Source organism: Marmota flaviventris, chromosome 19, assembly GCF_047511675.1.
Source record: "Marmota flaviventris isolate mMarFla1 chromosome 19, mMarFla1.hap1, whole genome shotgun sequence".
Lineage (NCBI taxonomy): Eukaryota > Metazoa > Chordata > Mammalia > Rodentia > Sciuridae > Marmota > Marmota flaviventris.
The window spans coordinates 38980898-39000319 of record NC_092516.1 but is presented as its reverse complement, the minus strand read 5'-3'; the positions used below and the strand labels follow the sequence as shown (position 1 = coordinate 39000319).

Genomic DNA, 19422 nt, shown 5'->3' with positions numbered 1-19422 from the left:
GGGCCCATCAAAGGCCACCATTGAGGCTCGGCTGGAGGCAGGGACAGCTATCACGGGGTCAATCCAAGAGCAGGGGCCTGGGAGGGGCAGGCATGAGGACACACCCATAATGCCCCACATCTCCACATACTGGGAAGGCTTGGGCACTCCCACACACCAATGGTCCTGGACAAGGAGGGCCACTCAGAGGGTGGGGGGACAGGGCTCTGCTCCTGTGAGGGGATCTGCACCCCAGTGTCCCAAGCCCCTGGCTCCAGGACATTGAGACAGAAGTGAGAGCCTGCCAAGGACTCCGCCTCTCCCTGACCACCTGGGGGCAAGCCGGTCACCAAAGAGAGCTTGCAGGCTCCCCACCCCCGCACCCACCCATATGGAGCCCCATCTGCTCCCTTGGCACCCTGAGCCAGGAGTGGCCCTTGTTCCTCCTGAGCACTCTCAGCCCCCCAGTATCCTGGGCGTGGGGGTCTCATTCCCAGCAGCTCCCACATGAGCAGGCAAAGTTGGGGGCCACAAGCACCTGCCTGACCCTGGGCCTGGGACCTGACTTCTCTCACTCTCCCTGGACAGTGAGACCACTCCCGAACCCCACTCCAGGAGAGGATATGCCCGGGGGACCCCAGGCCTGCCCTGCCCCCTACTCCTGTGGGGCAGCAGAGCCAGACACCCAAGAGTGCTGGTGGCTAGCAGGCCCTGGGGACATCCGACCTGGAAGGGACACTTGGTCTCTGCCTCCACAGAGCTCCCCTTGTGGGGAGGATCCAGATGGGGACCCAGCAGGGTGGGGGACAAGAGGCAGGGTTGGTGGGCGCCAGGGTACCTGGAGACCCCGCTGTCGGGCACCTCCGGCTCCCAGCACAGCCAGTCCCGGTTGACTTCTTCTTTTGAACTAATTTTAGACTTCAAGGAAAGTTGCAAAAAATAGTCCATGCAACAGCGAGGACGAGTGGTGCTCTGTGACAAGCCAACCCAGACGGCCACATGGTTCACGATTCTGTTTATGTGCAACATCCAGAGCAGGAAAGCCCACGGGGACCGAGAGCAGCTGCTGGACGCCAGGGCTGGAGGGGGTGGCAGCGGCTGCCTGGGGACAAGTCTCCCCGGGGGGAAACTGTTTTGAAGCGCTGGCTGGCGGACTCTGAGCGCAGGACCACGAGTTTGACGCTGGGCCTTCCTGCTGCAGCACCCACCGGCCATGCGCACAGCGACCCTCCTGCCCTTTCTCCCCTTCCCACTCTCGGGCTTGACTGGAGTGGATGACCTTGCCCGCGGGCAGAGGGCGGGTCCGTCATTTCCTTCAGCTTCTTTGAGTAGGTGAGAGTGAGATTCCACCTTTCCAGCAAGAATGTTGAAGGACCTGGCTTCTCAGTGCACTGAGCCAGGTGCCCACGTCACCCGTGACCCCACTAAGTGTCGACCTGTGGTGAGGGGCATCCAGGTCCCCCCCTTCCTGGATGTCCCCCACCACCTGGCCTTTGGTTGCTGACCAGCCTTGGGGAAGACACTCTGAGCCTGTGGCTCCTCTGCTCTGGCCCACTGAGTCCTGCACTGGCTCTTGGCGGAAACTGTCCCCTCCGCAGCAGCCCTGGGAGCCCACAGTTCTGGCTCATTCCAGGGCAGGTCTGAGGTCACTTCTTGGTGCAGACTCCCAGGCCTCACCCCATTTCCCCTTTCTCCACCGGGAGGGACTTCTGCATTTCACAATGGCCTCAGGGAGGGGCCCACCTGCCATCATGAGAAAGTCCTCTGTGGCAAACGAGGGGCGGAGCCAGAGGGGCCTGGGAATCCCCTGGGGCAGCCTGAAGGGGCTGCAGCGGGGAGCCCTGCTCCCTGCCCACCCAGGGAGGCTCCTGTCCACGCCACCCACCTGGGCACTGCAGGAAGAGGGGGATCTGGAGGGGGACCCGGGCTCCACCTGAGCACTCGGGACCTATCGTCCACCCAGCAGAGCGCCAGGTTGGGGTTTGGGGTGCAGGACTTGGGACCAGCCTGTGGTCCCCAAACACTCGCTCTGCCCCCAGAGACAGGTGGGGAGACTCTCACAGAGCATGGCACCCCACAAGCGGAGACAGTGGCCGGGGGCTTCCCCACTCTGAGCCCAGCTGGCAGAGATGGCCAGGAGAGGCAGACACTCTGCCAGAGCAGGTGGGGGGCAGAGGTGGCTTCGGGGGACCTGAGCACAGGGCTGCTCCAGCTCCTGGATCCCAGGGGACCCCAGCGGTTCCCCACCACTGGGGCTTCATATGTCCAAGCTCTGGCCTGTGGCCTGGTACCTCCCATGTGACCCTGGGGTGCCGTGTGTGTGGGTGGCTTAGTGGAAGAAGGGTGTACTGATGACCCCAGGTCCTGCCCACACCCAGGGTTCAGTTAGGAAGGGCCACCCAAGGGTGGAGTGTTCAGGCCCCGTGTCGTCATTGTGGTGGCAACGCTTTAAAGGGGAGAGAATATAAATGTGGTGGGTCCCTGTGGTGGTCTGTAATCCATCCCTCTGTGCAGGCAGCACCCGAGGGTCCTAGGGTCTTATTTCCTCCTCAAGGGGAGCCTGATCTGAGCCCTCTGGGGGCCGATGCTGGGTGCAGCTCCCGGGCAGAGATGCCAAAGGTGGGAGGGAGAAGACCAGCTGCAGAAAGGACAGGAAGGCCCCCACACAGCCCGCCAGGGTCAGAGTTATTTCTCATCTGGGGAGGGTGGCACCCAATCCCACCTGTGCCAGTGGCCCCCGAGGCAGAGGAGAAAGTGGCTGGAACAAGGGACCATGAGGTCTCCCTCCAGCCCGCTCCTCCTGGCCAGTGGGATCCTTCCCCTGGGTGGACGGCCCTACCCCCGCTCCTGCTCTGTGCCCCCCAGCCAAGCTCCAGGTGTGTCCGGAATCTCGTGGGCTCAGCTGAACTCTGCCCCTCACAGTTGGCATTCAGAAAGATGGGGTGCTCATCCAAGCCCTCACCTAGCCCAGAGGGCCCCTGCCCTCCCACCCTATGAACACCACACTGGCCGTGCAGCCAGGACACAGATGCATTCAGATGGCCAGCCCTCCGTGAGGGAATCCCAGCCTGGGTCTGAAGACCATGATGCCTTCATTAGATCTGGCAGGACATCTCCTGCTTAGCCGTGGCCCACCAAGGCCCATGCCAGGTCCAGGCTCCGCCCTGCCAGTGTGCACCCTGGGACATCTGAGCCTCTGGAGTCTGTCCTCTGGGAGGCCTCTGCTGCCCAACGGCCCAGCGAGTGCCTTTAGCTGCATCTCAAACACTCCACAGCTGGCATTGGTCTCAAGACAGTAATGGGATTCCGGGGGATCCTTGGGCCTGGGGAGGCCTCCTGACTTACAGTGGTGTCCCCACTCCCTGAGCCCTGCTTATGAGCTGGGAGAGACCAGGTCCCTGGTGACCTAAGCACCAGGAACTGACACCCCAAATGCACCCACAGGATGCTTCACCCTCCAACCTGCTGGGGTGCCACCTCTTGATTTTGTTGCCAGCATGCACCCCACTTCTGGAACCTGGACCCCAATTCTTCTCAGGAAGACCACTGTGGTTCCAGAGGCAAGCATACAACCCAGGGCCCTCCGTCACCCTGGTTATAGTGACAGGATCACACGTACAACCTGGACTAGTCAGACCAGCCAAGACATTCCTGGCCCCTCTGTGCATTCCACTCACCTCTACCTTGAAGCCCCAACAAGAAGGATGTGAAATCCAACTCTGCTAGAGTCAAGGTGCCCTCAGCAGTTTGGTGCTAGGCCAGAGAAGCACAACTGGAAGGTGGTGACCCTGAAACCAAGTCCTGACAGAACACCACTTAAACCCTAGATCAAGCTATGCCTGAAGCTAGACCCAATTATGTGAGCCAATCCATTTCTAGATTTGCTCCTCCCCAGTTGATTTTCTGTCACTTACAACAAGAGAGTTCTAGGAAGAGACATCACATTCAGGGATATGGTTACGTCAGCCCAGCCTGCACCTGCCTCTGACACCACCTTGTGATAAATTACACCACCTTGTGATAAATTACACCACCTTGTGATAAATTACACCACCTTGGAGGTGCTTATGCCAAAGACGAAGGAGCTCTGGGTGATCCTCCTGGGGCTCCATCATCAGTGGGCTGGAGTTCCAGGCAGGGTAAAGCACAGGAGTGCCCAGGGCCGAGGTGGGACAGGGGACCACTGCTCTTTCTCGCATCTGCTCTGAAATCTGGGACCCTAGAAGAGGCAGGACTGGCTACCTGGGGCCGACAGTAACTGGATCAGAGGGGTGGGGTCCTCCTCCAGAACCTGCCACACGGCTGTCTCAGCTCCAGGCTCTGCCCTGGGCACGACCTCTCTCCAAGCAGAGATGGAAGTCATCCTTCTTTCACTGAGCGCCTCAGACATCGTTTTAAAGCAGAGCCCCCTCACGACGTTGAACACCCCCCACCTCTGCTGGTTCCAGAACATCCCCAGCACCCTGCAAGAGAGCCTGGCACCCATTAGCAGGAACTCACGCCCCCCCCCCCACCACCACCGACCTGCTTCCCCCTTGAGACGATCCTTTCCTGGACGCGTCCTGTGGAGCCTGCCCTGGACGCGCCATGAAAACAGAACACGACATGTGCCTTCAGGCCTGGCTTCTCTGGCTCAGCATCACAAGGTCTAGGTCCGCCCCCACCCCACCCCCCGCCCCGTTGTGGCTGAGCAACGTCCCTCTATGCAGAAGGCCACACTGCCCATCCCTTTGTTGGCTGATGGCATCTGGGCCGCCCCCCAACTCCTGGCGGAGGCCGCTGTGGACGTTTGTGCCCAAGAACCTGCTCCAGTCCCCATCTCTGGGGCAGATGCCGAGGAGCGGAGCCGCGGGGTCTCACAGCAGCCTGTGCCCCGCAGCCTGGGGGCTGCCTGTCTTGGATGTGAGGTGGACATGGCGCTGGCAGCAGGGCAGTGCTGTGTCAAAGGTGTCAAAGGTGAGGCCTGCCCAGGGCTCTGTCTCCGCACAGAAGGGACCTGGCATCTCCAGGCAGCCCTTGCTGCTCTCGGTTCAGCCTTCTAGAACCCACCCGATGTCGGCTGTGTCAAAACCAGGCCCACGGCTGCCCTTGCTTGCCTTGGCTGCCCCTCTGTCAACTTCAGGCACAGGAAACGGGGGAGGCTTACAAAGCCAGGGCTTGGTGATGTGCAGGTCTCAGCTGGGTGGTACCCGCCTGCCAGCCCGGCCCAGGGGCCAGCTGTCCAGCAGAGGCCCGGCTTCTGAAGGGTCCTCCCCTGGAGTGGCGTGGAACTACCTCCCCTGCCCTGGGGAAACAGCTGGAAGCCCACCCACCACACATAGAATAGTGAGCAGGAGGAAGCCCTGCACATCCAGGCTGGGGACCCACTGGGGCACCCGGTGTTTTATTTTACTTATTTATTTATTTGGGTACCAGGGATTGAACTCAGGGGCACCTGACCACTGAGCCACATCCCCAGCCCTATTTTGTATTCTATTTAGAGACAGGGTCTCCCTGAGTTGCTTAGGGCCTCACTTGGCTGAGGCTGGCTTTGAACTCTCGATCCTCCTGTCTCAGCCTCCAGAGCCACTGGGATTACAGGTGTGCGCCACCACAGCTAGCAGCACTTGGGGTTTTAAATGAGACGCATGATGTTCACAGCTGCAGGGCCACCTGCGGAGGGTGTGGCCTGAAGCTAGGGCCACCTACTGTGTGATGGGGAGACTGAGGCCAGGAATGGGGGCCCCTGCCCACAGCCCTCCTGTGGCCCCTTCAGAGGAATGGGCAACCAGCCTGTGGCCCTCACGGGCACCACACACACAGGGGATTCAGCTCCATGCTGTAAAGCAAAGCACGTCAGGACGCCGCAGGCTCCAACCAATGAGCCAGTTACCAGAACAAGATCCTCATAGTGCTCTGGGGAGGGAGGCAGAGACAGAGGCCCAGATCCAGAGGCCGGGCAGCTCACCTGCAGAGTAGGGCTCCTGCTTCTCGGGGATGATGAACTCCTGCCGCTCGTACTTGGCTCGGATCCACTGCTCTCGCAGGAGCCTGGGAGAGAGAAGGGGACTCAGCCGGGGCCCTGATCCCACCCTGCGGTGGAGAGAGCCCTTCCTGAGAGGCTCCAGCCTCAGGGCCAGCCTGGGCCAAGGCCCCAGAAGTAACCAGTGGGTCAGAAGCTCCAGAGGTGGGCACGTGCTGGCGGCCCCACCTGAGGAGAGGTGCTTAGGTGGAGGTCGGATCCTGTCCCCCTCTCCACATCAGTGGGTCCTGATGGCCCGGCCTCACCCTGCCCCTGGAGGTGACTCTTCTTGGTCCCCTGCTGCCCCAGGTCCTGATCTCCCTGTGCAGCCAGGTCAGCAGGTGAGGGACCTGAGCCCTGTGCTCAGCCCCCTCCAGGGTCCTTCAGTGACAGCATGCTCTTCCGCAAGCCCCCAGGGCTCAGCCTCAGCTCCCCCAGCTCCGCCCCTCCAGGGCCTCAACACCCACCTGTGGGGCTGTCCCACCCCCTGAGCCCCTCCGCAGTCTTCAGGCCACAGCCCTCCCTGCCCCATGACACTCTGCAGCAACCAAACCGGCAGGAGGCTCACTCATTATGTGATTTCTCTGTGTGTCCACCTCTGAGTCCCAGAGTGGTGGCACTTCCTGGTGGGAGGCCAACCAGGTCCCGTCTCCTTCCTGCCTTGGTCCAGCCATCAGGGTTGTGTGCAGGACAACAGAGCCCGTAGCCAGATGCCTGGGCCCTCCCTGCCTCTCCCTGGCCTCGCTGCTCAGACTGGGGATGTGGCCTCCCTGCCCACAGCTTGTAGGTGGCTCTCGGTCCCTGACAGCAGCTCACTGGAGACACAGATGCCCCCTGGCCAGCTGGGTGTCCCTAGGGGCCAATCAGGGCCAAGACTGAAGAAAGGCTGCCATGGGCAGAGGGGGGTAATGTGGCCACCACAGCAGGTGAGCCAGGGCCTTCCTGTCCCCGTGGCCACCACGGCGTCTCTGCCTCTCCTGACACATGTGAGGTCAGACCATTACGTTCCAGGCCAGGCGGGGCCAGGGGCCTCAGCGCTGCTCCTCAGGTTTGGGGTTTTTCCATTTCTGGTCAACTACATGGAACAGACTAGGAAACCCCTGGGTTCACATGGGGGTCCTGGAGTCAGCCTTGAAGCAGGGAGTCACATCCCTGTCCATGGGGACCCCTGGTGTCTCTGGGGGTGGAGGAGGTCCTCAGTTGCCATAACAAACTACCCCAAACTGGGGGGCTTAAAATAGCAGGAATACGCTCCCCATGGTCAGGGGCCTGAAGTCCAAGGTCAGGGTGTGGAAGGGCCTAGGACACTTGCGCTCCTAGACGTTCTTTGCCTTGTGAGGTCTCGTGTCCTCTCTCTGTTGTCACGAGGCCTCCTCCCCTGTGTCTCTCAGTGTCCCTCTCCTTCCTCTCACGGGGACACCAGCCAGGCCCACCTACGGCAGGATGACCTCACTCAGCCTGAAGACATCTGCAGAGGCCCTCTCGACAGGCCAGCCTGCACAGGTGCCCTGGGTCAGGACTGGAGGCGCATGGCAGGTCACACTCAGCCCTGAGGGGCCCAGCCAGGGAGCCAGCTCCCCTGCTGACCCCAGCACTTAATCTGGGGATGTGCGATGGGAGACCCCCATGCCGTGCGAGGGGCAGCTATGGGGGGGCGCTTTGAAAACATCATCAACAGCCGTTGCAGGGTCTCAGGGTCTCGTGCCCATCACCATGGGCCCCAGTCCAGGAGAGCCAGGTGCCCAGCTGGGCCTGCCTCCACCCTGGGGCTCTGGCCTTGGCCCCCGAGGCCCTCTGCATTGGGAGAGCTGGTATGGACGGATCCTTCACCCTCACAGCCCAGGGCCGATGATGACGCCCAGTAGGCAGATGGCACCTGGGGGGCCAGAACGGGGCCCCAGCCTGAGACTCCAGAGGTCCCTGCCCACCCATTCCTTGGGGTCAATCCTGTGTTGGGGAAACCGGAACCCAGGCTGCACAGCCCCCTCCCCTCGGGGCCCCTGGGATGGGGATGGGTCCCCTCAACCTGCAGCAGACTGTGGGCTGGGTCACGGCTGGGCCAGAGCAAGGGGGACTGAGGGTTGGGCAGGTGTTAGGGGTGACTCCCTCCCTAGGACCCCCACCCCCGCAATCCTCCTGTGCATCAGGGTTGGCTGCTGGCTGTGCACACCCTCGGTCCCCTGCTGCCAGGCTCTGGGTCCCCTGCTGCTCCAGCACCCCCTCCCCTCAGATCCTTGTCCCTCAGTGCTGTGGACTTAGGACATCATAAAACCCTGCCCAGAGGTGGGAAAGGCCAGGCTGTGCCTCTTCTAAAAGCCTCCTCCTCCCCCCAGCTCACCCTCGACTCTCGGCACCCCCCCAGGTGGCTTCGGTCCTTCCTTTGTATTTTGGGGACAGAGACAGTGACCCAAGCCCATGGACCCCTGCCACTCACAGACCCCCCCACTCACTGACCCCAGGCACTGGGCAAACTCCGAGGCTCTGGGCTGAACCGCCTTCCTCCCCTCAAGTCCTGAAGCTGCAGTCCTGACCCCCGGACCTCAGAGGCAGCCTTGTTTGGAGAAAGGTGAGTGCAGATTTGTCAAATGAAGATGAGGTCATACTGCCGCTGTTGATCCCTCATCCAATAGGACTAGAGCCCTAAAAGGGGAAATTTGGACCCAGACAGACAAGAGGGGCAACCACAGGGGGACATCACAAGAGGGGGCCACCTTGGCCTCAGGAGGAGCCAGCCTCCGCCTGCACCTACAGCCTCCAGAGCTGTTTCAGGATCTGGGGTTTGGACTTTGGTGCTCTGTGAGTGGCCCCAGGAAGCCAGGACAGAGCAGGCAAGTCAGAGGGGACACCTGCCCATCTGAGGTGCCCAGGAGCCTCCGCAGAGAGGAGCAGCCAGCACCGGTGCTCAGCCCCAGAGCTGCGCAGGCCTCCCGCCCACAGGGAAGCAGCTCAGCAGACTCCCTGTCAGGAGAGCCTGGGGGCCCTACAGGGTGTCCTGCTGGTCTCTGCTAAGTCATGGCCTTCCCGCCACCAAGGACGACACACCCGGGACCCTCAGATCTCCTGTGGCTCCACACTTCAGAAAGGAGGGAGGGAAGCCGCTGACCTGAGACACCTCCTCCTCACAGCCCTGAGCAGGGGCCAACGGCCCGTCCTGTGCTGGGGAACACGGGCCTCTGGAGGCCATGCGGTGCCTGTCCTGCCTGGAGGTGACCTTCAATGGACACTGGGAAGCCATGGCGGCAGGGTTTGAATCCTGGGATTCCCAGAATTGTTTGTCCTTCCCAGTGTCCCTGCTGCTGCTCTGTATGTCTGCAAAGATGCCACCGAGGCACCTGAGCAGTGCTTAGCCAGGCACAAGCCTCCACCCTGACCTGTCGGGGACTATGGGCTCCAGGGGACAGAGGGACACACCAAGGCCTCCCGGGATCCTCACTGCTGGTCAGGAACCGGTCACCTGGGCCTACCATCTGGTACAGCACCGTTTCCACGAAGCTGAGGGTGGCCTGAGTGCCAGAGCCTGGGGCAGGCCGGAGGAACAGCACCCACAAACCCCCAGAACGGGAGGCACTGGCTGGGCCCCCCAGAGCCACAAGGTACAGAAGCCAAAGCTGCAGCCATGGCGGTGGGCAGGGACCACCTCCGGTTCACTATCCTGGTGTGGCCCTACCTGTGAGGCTGTCCTGGACACCGGCTCTGACAAGGTCTGGGGACTCAGGGGCCAAGGACCCTAGGCAGGCTGGGGCCTTCCTATACCCGCCTGGTGACACCAGCAGGCCACACGGCCCCTTCCGGTTCCTCGGCACCTACAGTTGACACAGGAATTCCCCCTCTGGCTTTCCAGGGCTCCATGTCACCTTACAGTTGACAGAGCTCCTCCCACCACTTCCTGCAGCCGGCTGCAAACATCCCCACCTCCTGCCCCTCCACGAGCTCCACGGGTCACACAGCACGTTCTACCCCGTTCCGTCCCTGTTACAGCACTCCACAGTTACACAGGGATTCACACAGCCTCTTGGGGAAGTGTCAGCCCCAGAGACCCTGCCTAGGAGCCTGGGTCACTGAAAAGGCCCTGGAGCTCAACACAGCCCAAGGAGGAGGAAGTGGAGGGGCTTCCCGTGTCGCCAGGGGGCGCCTGAGGCACACATGCAAATAACCTGGCCACCAAGCAGCCTCTGGGTGACAAAATCATGCTCAAAATAGCTGCCCACAGTCTGGGCTCCCGGCTCACACTGAGGACCCAGCAGGACCTAGGTGGCAGGTTTCCCTGTGAGCGTGAGGGCTGGGGAGAGGTGGCTCCTGCAGGTGTCCCCTGAAGAATCAGGCTGAGCTGCCGGCTTGCCTTCTCCTCTGTGACGGGGTCCCAACAGGACCTGCCTCCCAGGCCCCAGTGAAACTCACAAACACCTGCCAAGAGCCTGGCGGGGCCTGGCACATGGTGACCCGGTATCAATCACAAACACAACACCAGACACCAAGTCACCTGCTGCCAGGACACGCCCCCAGCTCCTCCTGCCCTAACAAGGCCCCAACAGGCCCTGACCACGAACAAGGGTGGGCTGGGATTACAGCCAAGAAACCCACCCCCTCCCACCCGCACCCCCAGATTCCCTGCAGATCCCATGAGAATCCCCTCCCCGCTCGCTGTGCTGGGATCCACCCCCACAGGACCCTGATCCACGGCACCCCAGGGATAACTCCTGAGGGACAGACCAGGGCAGCAGGGGAGGCCCCGGCCTGCTGACCTCTAACCCCAACCCACTGGGGCAGCAGCACCCTGGGAACCTCACTGTGGGGAGTGGCCCCACCCACTGGGGAACCTGGGGCCCAGATGTTTGGGGACATCCCTCTAAGGGGTGTCAGGGAACACATGAGCCTGCACCCCGCCTGCGATTCCGCAGGTGTCCCTGTGGGTGGGTCCAAGGAGTCTGGGGTCACGGAGAAGTCAACCAGAGAAAATCGCTGAGCAAACAGGAGGCCGGGTGGGGCCCAGGTGTGCAGAACTGAGTCACAAGGGGACCTGGGGAGCGGGGTCTCACGGCAGCCTGGGGATGGGGGGCGCAGGGCCCGGTACTGACTCCTTTTCCAACAAAGGGAAAGTTCCAGGGGGTGGGGCAACTTGGCCAGCTGTGCAGTTCTGAGCACCAACTGGCCCTCCCACCTGCCAGCCTGCCCCCTCTCATCCCTGCCGGGTGACCCCCTGACTGGAATGAAGATTTCTGGGCTGGGATCCCCGGTTCTGTGCCCTCTGGGAAGTGTACTCAGGACCCTGGGCCTCAGAAGTACCCAGTGAGGCCAGGCCCCCTTGTCCTCCCAGAGGCTCGGGAGGCTGAGGCAGGAGGATTGTGAGTTCAAAGCCAGCCTCAGCAACTCAGTGAGACCCTGTCTCTAAATAAAATATAACAAAGGGCTGGGATGTGGCTCAGTGGTTAACGCCCCTGGATTCAATCCCTCCACCCTCTCCCAGCTTCCTCAGCCCCAGACCCCTGAGGCGCTGGCCCTGGCCCACTGGGCAAGGCCACAGGAGAACCAGGGAGGTGCTCAGCCCCACCCAGCTCAAGGGAGGGCGGGGACTCCAGGACGCAGTGGCAGCCAATCAGAGCCAGCTCGAGGCGCTGGTCAGGGTCAGGCAGAGCCAGGAGGACACTCCAGGTAGGGAACAGCGGGCCAAGGTCAGGGTGGGGCGGAAGGCGCAGGGTGGGTATGGGAAAGGGAAGACCCGGCTAGACAAGCTGGCCTGGGGACCTGGACGAGGCTAGCGGACCACACTGTCCCTCCCTGGGTGGGGCAAGAGGAGGGCACTGGTACAATTGAAGCTGTCACCTCCTCACCGTTCCCGCTGGGGCTGGACAGATGTGGAGGCTGAGGCTCAGGGAGATAGGTGAGTGGTCGCAGGGGGCCCCTGAGAGCCATACCACGCCAGTGGCATCAAGAGACCCCCTGAGGCCGCCCAAGGAGAAGGCCCTGCCGTGGCCCACCCAGATTGACTGAGCCCTGCCCGCCCTCCCCCATCCGTCCACCACACCAGGAACCCAAGCCAGACAAAGGGGTCTGGACCTTGGCTAGTTGGCTCCCTCCTACCTGCTCAGGACCCAGTCCCAGCCCAGAAAGGAGATGAGCCCCAGGGACCAAGCAGCACGGGGACGGGGACATGCTCTAGTGGGCCGTGGGCCTCTCTGCTGGGCAACTGGGACCTGGGCATGGCTGACCTTCCCCCAGACTCTGGATCCTCCCTGCGCCCCCCAGCCAGGCCCAGGCTGTTGACCAGAGGCCCTGACCAGGCCCGAGTACTCACTGGCAGTCGGAGAACGTGGGCCGGTAGTAGAAAGACGGGACTTTGGACTCGAAAGTGGCTCTGGCAGCTTCATTCCCATGGGACGCCATGAACTGCAAGAGAGGGGCCAGGGTCAGCGCCCTGGAGTCCCAGGTCAGGGGACCCCAGACACCGAGGGCTTGGCCGGCAAGGGGACGGGAACTCCATGGCCCTCCTGTCCCAGGCACTGTCTGAGTGTGGAGAGAAGAGACTACTTTCCACGGCTCATGGAGGGGCTTCCTGAAGAAGAGCCCAGCCAGGGTGGCCGAGAGCAGAGCCCCCACCTGATGGCCCTGACTCCACCGACACGTCACTCGGTTTTAAGCCCACAGCCTCCTGCAGGCCGGGCGCAGAGATGCCCCATCTCTACTAGCCAAGATCCAGACCAGAAACCAAAGGCAAGGTCCAGACCACAGTCCACAGTGGCCTGGAGGACAAGGGTGGGTCTGCTCCAAGCCACAGGAAAGCCTCTGTGGCCTTTAGAGCTGAGGCTGATGGAGGACCCTCGTGGGATATGGATATGGCCTCCAGGTACACATAGACAAAAGTCCTGTCCTCTAGGGGTCACTGTGGTCTCAGGACCATGTGGTCATGAACATGAAGGATCAGAGGGATCAACTAAAGGAAATCACAGACAATGAGACCATCCCACGACAGGCCAGTACCACATGAAAATTCTGAAGTCCAAGGCTTTTATTTTTTAATGAAATGTCAGTTCTTTAGGGAGCTATATGGATATCAGAGCTGTCCACTCAGCTAACCACTGGAGAAAATGCCCAAGGTGCAGCTCAGGAAAATAGGTGCAAAGTTTCTGGAAAAAAAAAAAAAAAATCACATGCTCTTTTTTTTTTTTTTCTTTTTTCTTTTCTCCTCCTCCCCTTCCTCCCCCTCCCCCATCCCCTGCCCCACCCCCTCCCTCCCCCTTCTTCTTCTCTTTTGTTATTGTTGCAGTGCTGGGAATAGAACCCAGGGTCTCACACATGCTAGGCAAGTGCTAACCACTAAGCAACACCTCCAGACCTTTCATTTTCATTTAGAAACAGGGCCTTGCTAAGTTGCCCTGGGTGACCCTGAACTTGCAACGCTCCTGCCTCAGCCTCCCACATCACTGGGATTACAGGTGGGCTCCAAGCACCCCGTTCTTAAAGGATGCAGGAGAAACGTTGAACAAAGACCTGGGAAGATGGAAAGCCCTCCTCTCCTCTGTTAGTCTATGTATTTTGTACAATTCACCCAAAAAGTAGGAATTGAAACTTTCAAAGCTAGCAATGATTTTAAAGTTTATTTTAAAAATTAACAAGCAGCCAGACAGTGGCCTGGCCAGGAATCCCGGCCACTCAGGAAGCTAAGCAGGAGGCCTACAACTTCCAGGCCAGCCTAGGCAACTTAGCAAGATCCTGTCTCAAAATAAAAAGTGAGCTGGGCACGGTGGCAGTGGTGCACGCCTGTAATCCCAGCGGCTCGGGAGGCTGAGGCAGGAGGATCGCAAATTCAAAGCCAGCCTCAGTAATTTATCGAGGCCCTATGCAACGTGATGAAACCCTATCTCAAAATACAAAATAAAGGGGCTGGGGCTGTAGCTCAGTGGCAGAGCACTTGCCTTGCATGTGTGAGGGACTGGGTTCAATCCTCAGCACCACATAAAAATAAATAAATAAATAAATAAAGATATTGTGCCAACCACAACTAAATAAATAAATAAATAAAAAGGGCTGGGGATGTGGCTTAGTGGTAAAGCACCTCTGGGTTCAATCCCCAGGTCCAAATTAAATAAATATAAATTAAATAAAAATAGAAAAGAAAGGGCTGGGGGTGTGGTTCACACGGGCCGAGCATCCCAGTTCCATGCCCAGTACTCTATATAATAACGATGATAATAATATAGTTAATTTTATGATGTAAATGTCTCCTCAAAAATAAAAAATAATTACATAGCACCTTAAAAATACAAACTGTACTTTTTGCATTTTAAAAAAAAAGAAAGCTAAAAATCAACCCACAGTATGAGGGAAAACTATTTGAAAAATCCACATCTGATAAGGGATTTGTGTCCAGAATACACAAATAATTCTTGCTTAATAATAAAAAAAAAGAAAAAATATTTTTTTAACCTTTATTGGTAAATATATATATATATATATATATATATATATATATATATATATATATATCAAACCAAGTGCCTCATGCATGCTAGGCAAGCGCTCTACCACTGAGCCACAACCCTGGCCCCAGAACTCAATTTTTTAAAATATTTTATTTTCAGTTGTTGATGGACCTTTATTTCATTCATTTCTGTATACGCAGTGCTGAGAACCGAACCCAGGGCCTCACACATGAGAGGCAAGCGCTCTACCACTGAGCCCCAGCCCCAGCCCAAGAACTCCATTTTTCCCTGGTAAAGGATGTGAATGGACATTGATCCAAAGAAGACCCACAGTGGGCCGGTCAGCACCACCCACCAAGGAGATGCCAGTCAAAGCCGCAGTGAGCCACACCCTCACCACAAAGATGGCTGTGACCCCAGCAGGGACCTGGCAATGTGAGACTCTCCAGCCTCCTGGGCCGCAGATGAGCATGTGAGCTGGACAGTGTCCCGCCGAGGACCAGCTGACTCGCCCCACTCCAGGGAGAGGAGATGTGCTCCTGGCAATATACTCAAAATAGCAGAATATGGAAACAACCCAGGTCCCATCAACTGGCCACTGGACAGACTGTGGCCCAAGCGCTCATGGTGGTGCCATAGTGAGCCCTGACAAGGGCCAACGTGGTGAGCTCAGGGAGACCCGCCAGACGCAAGGGCCCTCGCTGCTGTGTGAGCTGGGCAGGCACAGGCAGTGGCCAGGATAGGCAGACCTGGAGCCTGGGCGGGTCTGTCCCCCTGGGGAGGGGTGGGACATGGGGCGTGGCTGCTGTGGAGCTGGGCTCTGCTGTGGGGTAGAGAAGTGCTCTGGAATTAGATGGTGGTTAGGGCTGCCCAGCGCGGAGGCCACTCTTGGCCTGTCCACCTCACCACGATGAATTGGAAGTGTGTGGATGAGATCTCAGCAGAGGTGCTATTAAACAATAACACTGGGATGGGCGCACCTCGCTAAGTGTGCGATAAACCCTCAAACCACAAAAGAAAAGGATCGGTTTGACTAAGGTCAACGGAGAAAAATTTCCACGCTAAAACCACCATGAGCAAAGCTGAAAGAAAACCCCGAAAACAGGGTTTTCCACAAATTTCTCAGAGGGTGAAAAGAAACCAAGATGAGAGACACAGCCAAGATGAGACGGGTGGGAAGAGCGGTCCTGAGGGGAAGCATCCCTGAAGATCCCTTCCAGGCAAGATAAGAAATCCCAAGTTCAGACCCGCCCTGAGAGCCTCTGCACTATCCGATCAGCACAAAAGCCACCAGGGGCCACCTGTGGGCAGGGGTGGCAACACTCACGCTGGGTGGGGCGTGTACCTAGCCAAGGTGCGGTTGGGCAAAACCCCTGCCAAATACAAAGCTATGTGACCTTTGATCTTGAACTTCCACCACTAGGAATTTAGGCCACTGGTCCATTCCCACACACGCAGAGTCACCCACACGATGAGGCAGTTCATCTACCCAACCATCAGGGCAGAGAAAGATTGGAAACAACCTGAATGTCTGTGGGGGCGGCGGGGGGCGGAGCGGCGATGCGTGAGGAACTTGTGGTTCACCCACTTGAGGGACAATGTCACAACCGTGGACTGGATAAGAAGGTCCCAGCACTGATTATAAGATGCACACACGCTTGTACCCATAGTTTGGTGTCCCAGAAAGATGCACAAAACCCTGGCCCTGGTTGCCTCCAGGGGTTGGGGGAGGCTGGAGTCAAGGGCAGGAGGGGCTTGTGTCCCACTCATGCTCTGCTGAAGCTGTTGGATGTGTGACATGTGCAAATGCTACCAAGTTGTTAAAATATACTGAACAAGCTGGGCACGGTGGTGCAAGCCTGTGATCCCAGCAGCTTGAGAGGCTGAGGCAGGAGGATCTCAAATTCAAGGTCAGCCTCAACTACTTAGTGAGACTCTAAGCAACTTGGTGAGACCCTGTCTCAAAATATTTTTTTTTTTTTTTTTTTTTTGTTAAATGGCTGGGATGTGGCTCAGGGGTAAAGCGCCCCTGACTTCAATCCCTGGTACAAAAAAAAAAAAAAAAAAAACACTAAACAGGTGGAGCCAGCCAGGGTCCCTCGGGGGTTGGACCAACATGCTGTGGGCATCCACACATTGGAACATCAGCCACAGGAGGGAGCGTGGCACCAACACAGCGGAACACGGAGGGCCTGGCATTGAAGGCCTCCTGGTATGCGATTCTATTTTTGTCAAATATCCAAAATAGGCAGATCTATAGAGAGGGTTTGTGGCTGCTTAGGGCTCGGGAGGAGGTCACACCCAAAAGAAAAGGGGTATGTTTCTGAGGTGATGAAAATGTCTAAAATCGGCTGGGATGTTGGCGGCACAACTCAGAATACGCTAAAACCACTGAGCCGTGCGCTCCAAGTGGACGAATTGTTTGGTACATGAATTTAGTCAATGAGACGACGTTTGTTTAAAAAGACGTTCTAGGGCTGGGGTGTGGCTCAGCAGTGGAGCGCCTGCCTAGCATGCAGGAGGCACCGGGTTCCATCCCCAGCATTGAAAAAAAAAAAGAAAGAAAGAAATATGAAATGGAAAGATGTTATAGAAGAATATAAAGTTGAAAAGAGAACCATGCACAAAATGTGAAGAAAAGAGGAGGAGAGGCGCACGCCTATGATCCCGGCAGCTGGGGAGGCTGAGGCAGGAGGATCAGAAGTTCAAGACCAGCCTCAGATGCTTAGTGAGACACTGTGCAACTTATGAGACCCTGCCTCAAAATAAAACATCATCATCATCATCATAATAGAGGGCTGGGGATTGAATGCAGGGGTGCTTTATCACGAAACTACACCCTAGTCCTTTTTATTTTTTCAGACAGGGCCTCCCTAAGTTGCCAAAGTGGCCTCAAACTTGTGATCCTCCTGCCTCAGCCTCCCAGGTTGCTGGGATTATAGATGTGTGCCACTGCACCCCCTTGACATTGATCTTTGATTCTCACTAGAGACGGGGACAATCTAAGGTCCATCCTACTTATTTTTCAGAGAGGGAAACCGAGGCTGCCAACCAAAAGATACCACAAACCAAATGTCTATCCAGGGGTCCAGAGCAAGGAGCCCCAGGAGCCCCAAGGCCTCACCCTGCTGGGGTCCCACAGGCATTCACGGGGCAAGGGACACCTTTTGCTGCACAGCACGCAGGACAGCCTTGGTGCCTGCAGTCTGCAGGCCACACAAGGCCTGGACTGCATTTCCAACAAGCTCCAGGGTTATAAACTGCTGTTCCCAGGTGTGTGGGGGGCAAGTGCCACCAGACCCACCCCATCCCCCCAAGGCCTCCTGGCCCCACCTGCTCTCACCTGGAGAGCCTCCTATACCCCAGTCACCAGCAGCTGAGGCAGGGTGGGGCTGGGCTTTCAGATCTGTCACCAAGGTTCAAAGACCCTGTCTCCACAGCTCCCATCAAGGGTTAGAGCAAACCCCTCACCCTGTGACGGACAGCTATCCCCCAGTCACGTCCCCTCTACTCTGTGTGGGGTGTCCTTCTGTGGCCCCCACAAGGGTCAGCAATAAAAGCCTCAGTCCTGGGCCAGCCCGAGCCCCCTGGGGGCAGGAAGAGCCTCTCACCAGTCATGGCCAAGCTGCCTGGAGCCCCAGATATTGGAGGGACCTCAGAGGTGTCTGAAGCCCAGAGAGATGGGGTCTGGGGTCCCCCGGCATGTGGTCCCTCTACCCTCCGCCCACGCCCCTTGTCCCTCTTCAGCCCCGTACCTCCACTTGGGCCTCATCCCAGGCATCCAGGCGGACGGACTTCACCTTGCTGATCTGGGGAATGTTCCGGTGGATTCCAGAGCAGCTCAGACAGATGAACACGCCCAGGGTGTAGGAAGCCCAGTCAGGGTCTGGAATGGAAAGGTAGATGTCAGGGAGGCTCGGACAGGGACACTGGAAGGTGGACAGAACATCAGATCAGGGTCACGAGGGCCCCTGGATGGAAGCCTCGACCCCCCTCTGTTCAAGGGGAGGCTGCGGGAATGATCCCTGGGGCCACCCGACTCTGGGTCCAAGCAGGGCTCCCTGCCTCCCCCAGAGGAGTAATTCCAGCTGGCTGTCCTGGATGCCCCCTAATGTGGACAGTGCTCCCCACAGAAACTCCAGAGATTTGCTGAGAGTCCATCCACCCAGGGGCCATGGCGAGTGCTGGGCCCCAGGGCTGGACCAGCACCCAGGATTCCAGAGACCCCAGCAGGGCTGGACGCACACACACACACCTTCTGGGTGGCTGCCCTGGGGACATTTGCCTGCAGAAATCATCCCAGAGCAAAGGAGCTGAGGTTGGAAGAGAAAACCCGGAGAGGGTTTGAGTCTGAGAGAGAACTCACACCAACGCAGGACATGGCCCACGGGTCCCACCACAGTCATGAGGGACGCAGCAGATGGACAGTGCATGGGGGGACAATCGGTGGTCAGCACTCAGGTTGTCAGGGGCGATGACGGCCTTGTGGCCCAACTTGGCACCGACATACTTAGAGATGATGCATCTTGGTATCTAGTTTATTTTATAAAATTCAACAAAGCTGTAATGGCACACGCCTGTGATCCTAGCGACCTAGGAGGTTGAGGAAGGAGGATGATAAATTCAAGGCCAGCTTGGGCGATTTAACAAGACCCTGTCTCCAAATAAAATAAAAAGGTCTGGCAATGTAGTTCGGTGGTGGAACACCCCTGAGTTCAACCCCCAGTACCAAAAAAATAAAAAACAAGGTCAATTAGGGGCTGGGGTTGTGGCTCAGTGGTAGAGCACTTGCCTAGAACACGTGAGGCACTGGGTTCAATCCTCAGCATCACATAAAAATGAAATAACGATATTGTGTGTCCACCTACAACTAAAAAATAAATATTAAAAAAAATCTACTGTACATAACGAATGATTCAAATATGATAAAATGCTAATGATGGTCGAATCTAAATGGGGTGTGGGCAAGTGCGGAGGAATAACTACGTTTGAAATTTCTCATGTTGAACGTGGCAACGTGAACAT

General features: G+C 58.0%; 1 protein-coding gene across 3 annotated transcripts in view; it reads right to left on the bottom strand.

The window, feature by feature from the left end:
- Adap1 (ArfGAP with dual PH domains 1) overlaps positions 1 to 19422 on the bottom strand; it is a 43624-nt gene that overhangs the window by 11412 nt on the left and 12790 nt on the right. For all 3 annotated transcript variants that reach the window (XM_027922797.2, XM_027922796.2, XM_027922798.2), the window contains exons 2-4: positions 18153 to 18283; positions 12273 to 12364; positions 5927 to 6009 (exon numbers count right to left, since the gene is read on the bottom strand). In XM_027922797.2, coding sequence (XP_027778598.1) covers positions 5927 to 6009; positions 12273 to 12364; positions 18153 to 18283 — 306 coding nt within the window. The remainder of the gene's footprint in view (positions 1 to 5926; positions 6010 to 12272; positions 12365 to 18152; positions 18284 to 19422) is intronic.